The sequence below is a fragment of the Diachasma alloeum genome, unplaced genomic scaffold (assembly GCF_001412515.2).
Source record: "Diachasma alloeum isolate Michigan unplaced genomic scaffold, Dall2.0 Dall_scaffold_00202, whole genome shotgun sequence".
NCBI lineage: Eukaryota > Metazoa > Arthropoda > Insecta > Hymenoptera > Braconidae > Diachasma > Diachasma alloeum.
Genome location: NW_021680367.1, coordinates 1,460,695 through 1,476,304, shown reverse-complemented (window position 1 = coordinate 1,476,304; position 15,610 = coordinate 1,460,695). Strand labels below are relative to the sequence as shown.

Genomic DNA, 15,610 nt, shown 5'->3' with positions numbered 1-15,610 from the left:
GGGGGGGGGGGGGGGGGGCAAATTAGTCTCTTTGACTGCCCTTTTTTCTTGATTATTTCTCGTGATTTTCATGGTTTTTAGCTTGAATTTGTCTGATATTTCAAAACAAATTATTTATTATTGATTGAATTACTTTTTAGCCACAACACAAATGGCTGCATGCGAGAGCAGGGAGAATTTCCGATCCGAAACCCTGGTCATGAATTTCTTTAGGCTTCCTGCGGTGATTTGGATCCATCCATAGAAATGTGAAAATAGGATTGTTGCGCCTTTTTCTTGATATTTCCCTGTGATTGCCACGGTATTTAGCTTGATTTTATCTGATATCTCGTGAGATTATTTACATGAATAGCGATATGATGATGTTAATTATTGATTATTGATGTTGCGAGGTATTTCGGGAAGTATGATGCTAATTATTGATTATTGTTATTGCGAGATTTTCATGTATATCATGTGATACCGCATGATCATGCTGCACGATATTTCTGGGAGATATTTTTCAGAGACTTTCTATTGATGTTGGCGAGCGATGATTCAGTTGATTTTTGAGTTTTTCTTTGCCTATTAATTTTTGGGAAATTACTTGACGAATGAACTTGATGATTTTCACGCTCCTGTTGTGAGATTATCTCAATGTTCTCTCAGGGATTATACATATATTTATACATGTTTGTGTCCCATGTTCTGTATTGTTTTGTGACTTCAATGGGCACTTCTGCCTGAAGCTCTCAATGAACAATTGGAATTGGAAACAAATTGTCGAAATGACAAGGTCAGGCTGGACCTTTGGAACTAGTGGGGCTAAATGGGCTCGAGACTAAATATCAATTCATGGGAAATCACTTGATGAATGAACTTCATGATTAACACTGACATTTCCATCAGGGATTATGTTCGTAATCTCATCACTTCACCTCAAATCCCGAGTAAAAATCGTTATTGCAATTATTCAAGTAAAGCCCGAGTGAGCCCACTCATTGTTCACGTCAGTGCACACGAGAGAACTCGTTTACCGCAATTTTCATCTCCGGACAAGTTTTTCACAGGACGACATTTTCGGTAGGGGGTGGTGGCTGTGGTTTTTTTTCGCCAGCGCTTTACGATCCAATGTGCACACGAGAGAGTTTAATGGGCTCGCTGACCATATCCGTGGCGCTCGCTCCAATTCCCCTTGTTCACTGGTTTTGGTCTCTCGCTAATGAATACGACACGAGATATTACCGAAATAAAATTGGTATTTTCATGGTTCAGTTTGCATCGGCTGTTTCAACCTTAATTACTAATATTCGCCGTGAGTAAAATATTACAACATTAATCGTGGCGAAAACTCAGCAAAAATTTCCATCAACTACAAAATTGCGATTTTAGGCTGGACAAAAAGAAGAAGAATTTTGGGGTCGATAATGACCCCAGCCCATCCCCAGGAAATTTCCGTTTCAGAACCCTGGTTTTGAACCCATTTTGCCCCCTACATTTTCCTCATTTTTGGAAAAACGAGTTCCAAGTCGAAATCACGTTTTCCTCTGGATTCGGGAATATTACGGGGCAAAATGGATTCAAAACCAGGATTTGGAAACGGAAATTTCCTTACCTTCCTTATAATGTTGATAAAAAATTTCTCCAATATTCACGTTTCGTTTTAAACTGGCTCTTCCCCTGCGGTAAATTCAAAGATTATTGAAAACTGCAAAACATTGTAGAAAACTCGATTAGATTCGGAATTCTAATTTTTTTCTCAATTTAATTATCGTTTTGGTTTTTCAAAGGAGAAATGTTTAAAAATCAAGATTTAACCCAGTGTCTTATGTGAAAATCAACATTTCCATTGTAATCAAAGATTAAAATCTGAATTTTTTTTCATTAGATGTGAAAAAATCAAGAATTTTTTTGACACCTCATAAAAAATAATCCACCGTTTTGCAAACAAGTTTTATTATTTATTTATAAGAGGGAAATGTTTGAAAAAATATCAGTATTTTGCGAAATTTAATTTAGATAATACTGACTGGGTATGAATTTTTTCACATTTTTTCCGCGCAATTTAGCTGAAAAATTAAAAAACTGAAAATATTCATAAGTACAGCGTAACCCGGCCGAAAGGTAGAGCTACGTTAATGAATTTTTTTTTAGAAGTGAATCTTTAGAATTTCTCATTTATTTGTGAACGATCGTCGTTTCGTTAAATTATTGATAATTCTAGCTTGTAATTTTCTTTTGCTGTTCCAGGTGAGTCGAAAGTTAGGTCACTACCTCGAAACACCCCGCGCCTTGCTGGTTGTACCAGCCGCTGGAGAGGTAAGACCATAGCTCGGATTTCTCGCTCCCAAAGAAATTGCATTTCAATGTTGAATCACGAATTTAATGGATATCGCCATTGTATTACTTTTTCGCTCTTCTCCTGAGAAAGAAATAAAAAAATATACATCTCGTAACGTTGGGGACACAATTGCTGTGCAGTGAGAAAAAGACTATATGACTTTATAATTGAGCCATTGTCTCTGGAACACGGCACATCAGGATGTTATTTTAATGGATGTCGAGGTTTATTCGTTAATGTTACAATGAGATTTTTCATTTCTCAAGTTGATTAAATTCTCAATCTTCATTTGATCAATTCATTTCAGATCGAAAGATAATTCCAGAGATAATTATCCCCGGTAATTGACTCATCAATCTTTAATCATCTCCAAAAAATTGTATCGAAAAAAAGGCGGGAAATCGGGGGTCGAAAATGACCCCAATGAACAACCCGGAAAATTTCCAATTCCAAACCCTGGTATTGAATCCATTTTGTCCCATTCGCCTTAAAAAATTTTCGCCTTAAAAAACTATTTTCGCTGTAGTTAACAAACTAATTCAACAAAATGGGTTTGTCACCAGTGTTTTGAGTCGATAATTAACCCAGCCATCGATTGCGATCGCTCTCGATCCGAAAAAACATTTTTAAAAAAATATTTTACCATCGATCGGTAATTACCGTCAGTCGGTAAATACGAATTCTGTATTTTATTCGGGGCTGGGGATCTGTATTGTCGACAGAGTGACAGAGGATAAACTAGATTTTCAACTCGGCAGCAAAAAAAGTGACGCTGTAGTATTCAGAGCGTGAAAATAAGAACGAATGGTGTTCAGAGGAATAGAAAAGCCACTGCAGTGAATATTTTTAATGATTATTATTCTAAATATGGTGGTGAAATAAATGATAATAAGTATATTCTGTATTCACAATGCGTTTATCGACAACCATTAATGGTTATCCATTTCTCCTTAAGGTGGCATGAACACCGGATTCATGTTTGTTTCGTATATGGAATTAGTCCTGTGCTCCTATGCATCAATAAGTGCACTCGCCGTGAACGATAAACACGTAGGGATGTGGACAAAAACTCTTGTTCGTGATGGGAGGGGGGAGGAGGGGGAACATTCTTGGACGTTTGTTAATTAGGTTTTGCTGTTAATTTCATGAAGTCATTAATTAAAGTAGCTCTGCCCTTCGGCCGGGCTACGCTGTACTTTTGGATATTTTCAGTTTTTAAATTTTTCAACTAAATAGCATGAAAAAAATTTGAAAAAATTCGCCCCAGTCAGTATTGTCTAAATTAAATTTCACAAAATATTGATATTTTTTAAAACATTTCCCTCTTATAAATAAATAATAAAACTTGTTTGCAAACGGATTATTTTTTATGAGGTGTCAAAAAAAATCTTGATTTTTTCACATCTAATGAAAAAAAAATCAGATTTTAATCTTTGATTACAATGGAAATGTTGATTTTCACGTAAGACACTGGGTTAAATCCTGATTTTTAAACACTGGATCTGTGCTCGCGCTTTCGCGCGCGCTTATCTTTTTGTTGTGAAAATGAAGAAATCGAATTTATTAAACTTCATATACTCATAGATGTTTTATAAATATTGATATTAATCTTCGATTAATTCTTTTTTTTTTACTTTTTAAAATAATCTGATTAAAATCTGTAATTGTTGAAAAATCAGGGGAGGGTTATGAATGGATTTCGTAGAAAACTGAAAAAATTTCTTGAATTCTTCGGAAAATTTCACAGTTTTTCAGATAACCGTAGATCACAGATTTTTCTCGAATTATTTGGGAAACCGAAGAATTTTCGTGAATTTTGTAGAGTTTAGAATTTATGTATGAAAACCTAAAAAGCAAGAATTGATCATTTTGGCGTGTGATAAATATGAAAAAAATAAAATTTGGGAAGTGAAGAATAATTTGTGAGTTAAAAAAATTTAGAAATACTATGTTTTTTTTTCTCATGGTCAACAATTAGGCAATTTAGATATGTTTTGATATGAAGATCAACTTCACACATGAAAAAATGAAAAATATGACGCAGAAAAGATTTTTGGCAGTTGAAGAATCTGAAAATACCGGAGTTTTTTTTCAGCGACTACTTCACGTGACTCGTTGACCAATCAGAATTGAGGATTAGCGGTCAGGCAGTTTCGAGATATTTCGATATAAAACAACTTCACGTTTCTTTCATCTTTAATAAATAGGATTTCTTCTTTGAAAAACCAAAACGATAATTACATTGAGAAAAAAATTGGAATTCCGAATCTAATAGAGTTTTCTACAATTTTTTTGCAGTTTTCAATAATCTTTGAATTTACCGTAAGGGTAGAGCTACTTTAACCCTAGTTCGGTCACCATATGAGAACTTGCGACTTTGGTCACCTCCGCAGGGAATCGCCGCCGTGTTATTTAGGCCCGAGCGTTGCCGAATTCACTCTATACTGCCCGGGCGCGTTTAGCGAGACTTCGACAACGTCGCACAACGGGCAATTTCATTTAACATGGGAAAAAATTGCCTGTCTGTTAGAAATAATTTTTTTTCTTCAGGAATTGTGGATATAAAAAATCATTTTAAAAAATATTATAATTTTCGGGATACTTGAATTGACGCATTCCAATTTTTTATGATTTTTCCGCTCAGCCAGTCAATGGTAAGAAAAAAAAAATCGACCTTCTGCGGCGTTTCCCTCCTATGGTGACCAAACTAGGGTTAATGCTAGTTGTTGAGCTGGAAATCACTTTTCGGATACGTAAATCGATTTATTTAGAGAACTATTGATAGTGGGAGAATAAGAATGGGGGCAGTGGAAAGTGCGGAAAATTTCCGATCCAAAACCCTGGTGTTGAACCCGTTTAACACCAGGCCTCGCCTTCGGCTCGGATTATAATCCACATTCGCCAGATAATACTTTTTCATCACGCTGTGACGAAAAGTGAACTTTTCGGCACGCTCCGCGTGCCTAAAAGTCCAATTTCCGCCACATTGTGATGAAAAATATTGTTCGTAACTCGTCAAAAAATGTTTTTTAGCTCGTGGGATTATATCACTCGCCTTCGGCTCGTGATATAGACCTCCCACTCGCCAAAAAACACTTTTTTGCACTCGTTACGAAATATACTATTATCGCCTGGTGGCATAATATACTATTTTCTCGTGTTTCAACGAATACGGAGGCAAAATGGGTTCAGTACAAGGGTTTTGGACCGAAACTTTTCCTGGCTATCGAATGAGTGTAGTCTCGATTTTCTGGATAATGGCAATCGTGAGATAATGAATGGAACAGATAGTGAGGATACGGATTAATGGATTATTTAGATTAGAGAAGTGATTTTCTTTGTCTGAAGACGAAATTGAGTCCATATAGTTTCCACATGGTGACGAGAGTTCTCGCCTTGAGAAAATCAATCGCACAGTTTTTTATTTCACCAGCCATGTGTTACTTAACACTCAACTCATTGTCAGAGAACCTTTACCGTTTAAAAATGTCGACTTGTTTCCCACACGTGCTCGAGTTGGGCCACTCACCTCCGGTGAGTGGTGCCAGATCCAATGCTTGACCTTCACTAACAAATCGCTCATTGGCTTTCTCTACTACCTCGAAAAAAAATGAAACAACCGTGATTCATAACTGAATCTAAAATTGACTCATTTCTTGACGTCTCACTCTCGTCACAAATTTTTCGAAATTATCGATTCACAGCCCTGATTGAGAACCTGTTTCGCCCGGTTGTCTATCAATCTGCAGCAGAAAACCTTTATGTAAAACGAAATTGTGTTGCGAACACTCGTACGGAAAAATAATGATGTAAACATGGCACGCACTGCGAAATACCTCGGAGTTACCCTTGACAAAAAGCTCTTATGTATCACACACATTAACATTGCGAATGAAAAAACATAAGCCATCATTAGAAACAAATTCCTGTCGACGCAGGCTAAACGCAAATTGTGGCCTTATTCCGAGCCTTGTGACCCTTAATTTGACCCTCATGACCTTCATTATACCCTTCTTGACCCTTATTTTTACCCTTAATTTTTTAATCTTAATTTCGAGTACCAAATTTTCATCACCACAAGTCAATATCAGATTTTTAGAATATTGAGAGATATAGAGACCTCTATTTGGACCCTTGTGACCCTCAATTTCTGACCCCCATTACCCTAATTTCCATCGTTATTTAACCCGTGTGACCCTTACTTGATCCTTAATCTAATCCTTGTGACCACCGTGACCCTCAATTTTTGTGAACCTTGTGACCCTTAAGCCGACCCATGTGACCCTTATTCTGACGTTTGTCATCTTTAATCTGACCCTTATAATCCTTAATCCGACCCTTACGACCCTGACTCACATGACCCTCATTTTGACCCTTGTAATCCCTTAATTTGACCTTCCCTTATTCTGACCCTTGTTACCCTTAGACTCTTGAGACCCTTACTCTGACCCTCACGACCCATATTTTGGCCATCGAGACCTTTATTGTAACCCTCATGACCCTTATTCTGACCCTCGCGACTCTTGTGACCCTAAATTGTGGGATCTTATTTGCGAGTACCAAAGTTTTATCACCAGAAGGGGATTTGAATTTTTATAATATAGAGAGATACTATCAAGCCTCGCAAAATTTCATGATAGTCAACTGGCCGTAGTTGACGTGTCACCGCAATACTCAAGATAGAGGGTTTTTCACTGTTCGATTTTTCCTACTATCAGCATGCATTCTATTTTGTAATTCTCCCCTACTGTTAAACTGCCACATTATGTTGAATAAATGCCTTTGAATTACTTTTATCTTCATGATTCACCAAATTCATCATGTTCTTTCACCTCTAAATGTCTATACAAGCCACAAGTATCAAAGAATAATGATATAAACATTTCGAAGAAAGACGAAATACCTCGGAGTTACCCTTGACAAAAAGCTCTTATGTATCACACACATTAACATCGCGAATGAAAAAGCAAAAGCCATCATGGCTAGGCTCTACTACCTATTTCAAAACATCCCTGTCGACACAAGCGGAACTCAAATTTTATAAGGCATCAGTCAGGCCGGTAATAACCTATGGCTGTCCTGTCTGGCATAATGCAGCCCCCACCTATATCGCCAAATTCCAAGTTACTCTAAACAAATATCTCCGTGTTATTAATAATGCCTACTATGGCAGCCCTATCTCCTCCCTCCACATTAGATCCAACACAGAAATGATGCATTACTTCATAAATCGCATTGCAGACTATTTCGAAGTGAATCTTAAAAATCATTCAAATTCATTGGTAAATAACGTCAAGCCTCCCAGACAAAAAAAACCTTTTAATTATTCCCTTCCCACCATAAGAATGAGAAATGGCCAACACGTGTTCGGGACGAATCGCCTACCAGACCTAGCTCACGTGTTACAGATTTTCGCACGAACAGAACAAATCCGGCTATTTCACAGAAAGCACCAACAGCGAAGAAAAGATAAACCGAATAGTATTCTAGCCCAACAACAGTGAACGGAGAGAACAAAACAGAATGAAAGAGCAAAGAACACTGAGAAAAGCCAATTCGTGACTACTTTGTTGGAAATAAGCATAAAAGGCACTAACGCAAACAAAAAGATTGGCACGGAGAGAGGAAATCCAGAAGATGCGTTGGGGCTTGGAAAACAAAGGTGAGACGAGGATGCACTCACGTTTGTGTTTGTAACCCACGTTCGTGAATACGAAAAAAAAATAAGGATGAGGGCGGGAGGGGGGAATACGTGACTGTGCAACTGCGACATGGGGCCCCGGTAGACATGCTCTCCTCCAAACGAGTTCCCGAGCCGTTTAATTTGAGGTACTGAGGGCTGGAGGAGAGCCGAGAGGCTGAATGTATTTCACTTATTCCGAGGTGAAGAAAATTTGGGGACAAGTTTTTGGGACGGAGTCGTCCATCATTCCTGGGAGACCATTTAGATAATCTCACAAGGGGAACGTGAAGATCGTGAAGTTCATTCATTGAGTAATTTCTGAAAAAATTATTAAGAAAGTAGCGCAACCGAAGAGGACCAATGCATTTTTGTGGATGTATTCGAGCAAAATTAATCGCAGCGGAGGCACAATGTCTAATCTAACTAGCCCCGAGACAATTAGCCCCACTAGTTCCAAAGTTCCAGCCTGAACTTATCATTTCGACAATCTGTTTCCAATTCCAATTGTTTATTGAGAGCTTCAGGCAGAAGTGCCCATCGATGTCACAAAACAATACAGAACATGAGACACAAACGTGTATAAATATATGTATAATCCCTGAGAGAACACTGAGATAATCTCACAACAGGAGCGTGAAAATCTTCAAGTTCATTCGTCAAGTAATTTCCCAAAAATGAATAGGCAAAGAAAAACTCAAAAATCAAATGAATCATCGCTCGCCAACATCAATAGAAAGTCTCTGAAAAATATCTCCCAGAAATATCGTGTAGCATGATCATGCGGTATCACATGATATACATGAAAATCTCGCAATAACAATAATCAATAATTAGCATCATCATCTCGCAATACATGTGACTATTTCCCGAAATACCTCGCAACATCAATAATCAATAATTAACATCATCATCTCGCTATTCATGTGAATAATCTCTCGAGATGTCAGACAAAATCAAGCTAAATACCGTGGAAATCGCAGGGAAATATCAAGAAAAGGGCGCAACAATCCTATTTTCACATTTCCATGGATGGATCCAAAGCACCGTTCAGTTTTATACAATTATCTCGGAAACCTGAAGAGATTGAATAACGCGGGTGGGCTCATCGGATGAGCGAGGAAATTTCCGATCCCAACCCCTTGTCATGAGCCCATTTTGCCCCATTAATTAATGACACACCGACGAAAAACATTTTCGGAGTGAAAATCGTTTTTCCCAAGTGTTTTGATTATTCGTGGGGCAAAATGGGTTCATGACCCGGGGTTTCCAATCGGAAATTGTCCCGACTATCAATTGAAGTCACATCAAACCCCGGACTGCAGTAACTTCACAAACTGACGTTCACCGTCGTGTTAGTCTAGCGTGAAATATCTCCCACGTACCACCCAAGATGCAAAAACAAGAGAAATATGGATAAAACGGGTTAGGCAAACGGCTCGGTGTACTTCGGAAGTCGCTGGAAACGAATATATAACAGCAGAGGCCGTTATTTCCTGTCGCTGTCGTCGGTCGAGTCATCTCGGCGCCAAAGCACGTGCGTTTCATTGCCGATTCACCTCCTCAAACCCATCGACCTCTCCGCCCCCTCCCTCTGCCCCTCTCTGCACCTATCGCCGGAAACTTATCTACGGTTGAGATTCCTCTACCTGAACACAACACACTGTGACGAGTCTCTCCAGACGTCCGCATTTTTCTTCCCTGATTTCACGCCAGACGTAGGAAAAATAAAAATAACGTGATTCATGAATTTTGTAACCGGGCTTTTTCATGATTTCGTTGAGAATAGTATATTTCGTTACGAGTGCGGAAAAGTGTTTTTTGGCTCATGGGAGGTTTATAGCACGAACCGAAGGCGAGTGATATAATCCCACGAGGCAAAAAACACTTTTCCCACGAGTATCGAACAATATTTTTCATCAAAATGTGTGGAAAAGGGACGTTTTAGGCACGCGAAGCGTGCCGAAAAGTTCACTTTTCGTCACAGTGTGATGAAAAAATATTTTCAGTGCTTTCGCTTCCGAATGGAAGCATTGCAATCGTTCCTATTTAGGTTTCGGATTTTTGGTATAATATCAGCGCGTTATGATCCATTAATTAAATTTCCATCCTTGTATTTTATTTATGAATTTTTGAATTTTTTTAATACAGTTGTTCCGCCATAACTCAAAAAAAGTGTTCACAAATGAAAACAAAATCGGTTGTCCCATCATAACACAAAAAAAATATTCTTAATTCATTGAATGATGGTTTGAAAAAATTATTTGAATGTCTCTTCGACCGAATTCGAAGATGAAGGCGATAGCTGTAATCGTTGTTTTGATTTTTAGAATAATTTTCAAAAATTTTGTACTTAATAAAAATTACAATTCCGAGGATATCTTTGGATGTCGGAATTTTCATGAAGAATTTTTCGTGGGGAACTCAGTTCTCCCCAATTAGGTGTGGAATACGCTCCTATGAAGTCAAATCTTCGCGAAATAGAGCAACAATGAAAAAAGATTGACATCATTAAGTTTTCACTTTTAACAATTTAATTTTTTTCGCAATCGATTTCTCCCCCGAGCCAAATTTTCCCACTTGAAATAACAGCCGTAAACTATAAAACTTGTTCAGACGACATCCCCACCGATCTAACAAACACGTTTCACCGACCAAAGAGCAAGTCTTCGAAGAAAAGAAAAATGTTAAAACCTATTCTTCATGCTCCCCAACAAGTAACGCCCGCAGCCGTTACAGATTTTGTTTTTCAAACGTCGTTTATTTTTCTCTTTCATGTTCGGCTTCCTCTCTCAAACTTGTATGTCATTTTAGGGGTCACGGTGCTAGAAATACTCAAGTAAAAAAAAACATCGACGATGAATGAGATGAATACCCAGACAGCTTCTCAAAGACTCGGTTCATCAGAATGAAACAAATTCCTCTATCTCGAGATCTGCCACCATTAGCCCGACGCAAATGGTTGTATTTGAAAGCCGGGAGAATTGCCGATTCGAAACCCTGGTCATGAGCCCATTTTGCCCCACGAATAATCGAAACACTTGGGAAAAACGATTTTCACTTCGAAAATGTTTTTCGTCGGTGTGTCATTAATCAATGGGGCACAATGGGCTCTTGACCAGGGGTTGGAATCGGAAATTTCCTCGCTCATCCGATGAGCCCACCCTCATTATTCAATCTCTTCAGGCTTCCGAGATAATTGTATAAAACTGAACGGTAATTTGGATCCATCTATGGAAATGTGAAAATAGGATTGTTGCGCCCTTTTCTTGATATTTCCTTGTGATTTCCACGGTATTTAGCTTGATTTTGTCTGACATCTCGAGAGATTATTCACATGAATAGCGAGATGATGATGTTAATTATTGATTATTGATGTTGCGAGGTATTTCGGGAAGTAGTCACATGTATGGCGAGATGATGATGCTAATTATTGATTATTGTTATTGCGAGATTTTCATGTATATCATGTGATACCGCATGATCATGCTGCACGATATTTCTGGGAGATATTTTTCAGAGACTTTCTATTGATGTTGGCGAGCGATGATTCATTTGATTTTTGAGTTTTTCTTTGCTTATTAATTTTTGGGAAATTACTTGACGAATGAACTTGATGATTTTCACGCTCCTGTTGTGAGATTATCTCAGTGTTTTCTCAGGGATTATACATATATTTATACATGTTTGTGTCTCATGTGCTGTATTGTTTTGTGACTTCGATGGGCACATCTGCCTGAAAATCGGAATAAAAAATCGGAACAAAAATTCAAACTGCTTTAAAAACGTTGAATGCACCGAGTTTTCAGAGTTCGCGTTACAGTTGGCGATACTTTCAGTTTGCAAAACGCCTCCTGGCTGCAGCTGTACGCTGGCGCCAGACTCCCGCAAAACGCGCGTATGAAACACGAGAAAACAAAGAGAGTTAAAACGTCGTCCGGTAATCCCCCCGAAAGCCGGAGAGAGCAGAACAAACCGAATGAAAATAGATGCGGGAAAGTCACGGTATCATACCAATTTTCCCGGGGTGTCCCCACTTATTGGAAGTAAACAAGGGGGACGAGGGTCGATGACAAAGGAACAGCATCAGGATACGTGTGGCTTGCATACTCATCACGAGAAACAATTATTATTCAAGAACAGTAAAAAAAAATTCATTTCCTCGGTGGAAATTCCTCTCAAAAATTCACATCGACTCTCGTATTTCTCATGCTTCTTCTCGTAAACAATCACTCTCTCCGTCGTTACATAGTTGGAGAAATTTCCTATCCAAAACCCCGGTCATGAATCCATTTTGCCCCGGCCACTCCCCCAAACTCACAAAAACAAAACTTTCCCCTCCAAAACGTCTTTTCTCCCTATTTCCTACAATTTCGAGGTAAAATGGATTCATGACCAGTGATTTGAACCGGAAATGTTTCCACCTATTCAATGGGGTCATTTTCGACCCCAATTCTGACAACGATCAATTCCAGAAAACTAACAATTCTAGTTCATCAATGAAAATTGGATGACATGCGAATATTTCCTCTATCATTCTATAACTGGGGAAATTTCCGATCCATAACCCTGGGCATGAGCCCATTTTGCCCCACGACTTTCCCCAAGAAACAAAATCCAACTTCTCCCCGCCAAAACTGTTCTTTTCACGTTTTTGTTCCCAACTGGAAGTTTTGTAATAGCTCGTATTTAATTTTCTAATTTTTTGCGTAACTAAAAACTAAATATCATTTAAAATTCCATGATTTTTTCCATGAATATAGACTTTAGTAAGCTCTCTTCACGGAGAGAAATGTTCAGTAAAAATTACGGACCTCTCAGTTCACTCACGGATTACGGAATCGACACAGAAAATTTAAGTGACGGTATCGTAATTTTTCACAAGAGATTCAGATAAAAATCACGGAACGCTCCGGAAAAACTCCGTGACAGTTCCGTAAAATTTCCTACAACCACATTTCGCTCCGGAATTACGGAAAAGATACGTCATTTTTATTGAATATTTCTCTCCGTGTTCATCGACACCAATTAAAATTCAATTTTTCATACAGATTCGAAAAAATTGATATTTTTCCAAAAATCGATTTTCCAACGATCACTCAAAAAATTATCATCAAAATGGAATTAGTGATGGCTCAAAAATTTGATAACAATACCCTCTTGATTCTATCAGAATATGATGGGGGTCGCACAATTGGTTGTTGAGTTACAGCCCACTGTTTATGCGATTTGAAAGAGAAAATTGGTTATTTCATGATTACTGAAAGAATCATCATTAATAGCAATCAAATGAGGGCTTGTAAAGTATATTTCAATGGCTTCTTAATCAAGTTGAAAAATTGTGAGAACAGCATCATTGCTTATCAAGTTACACAATACCGTCATGAGCTTTTTATATAAAAATCTCTATCTCTATTAAACTCAGGTAGCAGTCTGTTATGTTGAATACTTATTCATATTGATTCATGGTCACGACTAACTTCTGACAGAACCTGGGTTAAACTCTGGCTAAATCCTGAATAAACCCTGATTAAATCCCGGGTATACACTGATTAAACCTTGATTGAACCTTGATTAACCCCGGACTGAAAACGAATTCGAGTCTTGAGAGGGTCTGAATGCAGAATTATTTGACAGCACGAAATAATCCCCAAAATTTTGATGACCCTTCAATAAATGATAGTGTTATGCATGAAAAAATAGAAGATGAGAATAGTGAAACAAGAATTAAAAAGCAAGAGAATCCATTCGGTAGCAAATTCATCACCAAATGAAAACGAAAAATCTATATTAGACCGGAGAAATTGGACGAATTCGTTGGTAAATGGGAATTCATGCTGAATAATTCGACCGCTTCTCGTGTTATTTTATTCCTCTCACCAATGAAAGGTTAACCCGTTCCTTGAAGAAGTCTGGTCGAGTCCAGTGTATTTCTGTATGCAGTTCTTGGCATCAATGCCACGGCTCTCGACATTCGTAAATTCACCGCAGTGTGGCGCTGCATTACCCCCGTTACAACGTTCACGATGAAACATTCAGTGAGTACAAGATAGTCGTGCGTTCGCCTAGCCTGGCGAACGGTTCTCACGCCAGTGCATTTTTCCAATCGCTCATTCTGCAGTAATTTCGTTTTAATCCGTGACATTCTACATCGATAAATACAGCGTGTGTGCTAAATACCTGGGATTGTGCGTCATACTGTGTAAAATCAATGCATATGTGATCAATTATAAATATACAATCATCAATAATTGATAACAATAAGCAATAATTGAATAACGAAACGAGAAATTGAGATTTTTAATTAATTAATTGATGACAGAAATTATTTTTCGAATTATATTGCTCAAAAATTTTGATAATTGAAGGAATAATTGTTAATAACTAATGATAATAAACAATTATTAAAAAACGAAACGAGAGATTCAAGGAAAAGAGATTTTAAACTATTTGTGGCTTTTAGTGAATTATTTAAAAAATTGTGAGTGACGATTGAAAACATATGGGATTAAAAATAAATAATCATCAGTAATTAATAACAATGAACAATAATTGAAGAACAAAATGAGAAATTGAAATTTTTAATGAATTAATTGATGAAAGACATTGTCTTTCAAATTATATTACCCAAAAATTTAAATGATTGAAGAAATAATTATTAATAAATAATGATAATAAAAAATTATTGAAAAACGAAACGAGAAATTGAAGGAAAAGAGATTTAGAACTATTTGTAATTTTTTGTGAATCAATTGATAAAGGGAATCATTTAAAAAATTGTGAGTGACGATTGAAAATCTATGGGATTAAAAATAAACAATCATCAATAATCAGTAACAATGAGCAATAATTAAATAACAAAAGAAGAAAGAGAGGTTTTTAATTAATTAATTGATGAAAGAAATTATTTTTCAAATTATATCGCTCAAGAATTTCGACGATCGAAGAAAGAATTATTAATAACTAATGATAATGAACAATGATTGAAAAACGACACGAGAAATTAAAAAAAAGAGATTTTGAACTATTGGTGATTTTAGTTAATTAATTCATGAAGAGAATTGTTTAAAAAATTGTGAGTGGAGACTTTATGAATAACAATTATCACTCAAGAATAGCGTTTCGAGGATCGAAGAAAGTTGCGAAAGTGAAAAACCAGGAGATTATTTAAATAATTGCGACTGCATTCATTTTTTAAGAGCGAAAGAAGTGGATAAATTATTGCTTTCGCCTATTTCCCATGTCTCCCCGCATTCTTTAGTGTTTACTCACTTTATCTGGACTATAAACAATTATTTCACCACGTGAATAACAGAAATTAACAATAATTATCACCAATTAAGTACTAAAATCACCAAAAAAATTATTAAAAAAACAATTTAAAAAATCTATTATTACAATAATTTTAACTAACGTTTCGTACTCTCTATTGCAATAACCCCCCAAAAACCAATTGTTTAAACAACATAAATTATTTAAACTATTAATCCCCAAAAAATCACAAAAACTCCCCAAGAACCCAAAATAAGAAAATAATCCAAAACCCCCAAAAAAACATAATCCAAAAAAATTATTCTCTCCCTCTCCCCCCGTTGATGTTCCCTCCATGC

At 37.0% G+C, this 15,610-nt stretch overlaps 1 protein-coding gene across 7 annotated transcripts in view; it reads left to right on the top strand.

Moving 5' to 3' along the window:
- Window positions 1-15,610, top strand: part of LOC107035933 (probable Ras GTPase-activating protein) — a 141,732-nt gene that overhangs the window by 85,461 nt on the left and 40,661 nt on the right. Inside the window, exon 4 of one of the 7 annotated variants that reach the window (XM_015253588.2) lies at window positions 2,230-2,298. The exons of the other annotated variants lie outside the window; for them this stretch is intronic. Within the exon in view, the coding sequence (XP_015109074.1) occupies window positions 2,230-2,298 (69 nt within the window). The remainder of the gene's footprint in view (window positions 1-2,229; window positions 2,299-15,610) is intronic. 7 annotated transcript variants of the gene reach the window in all.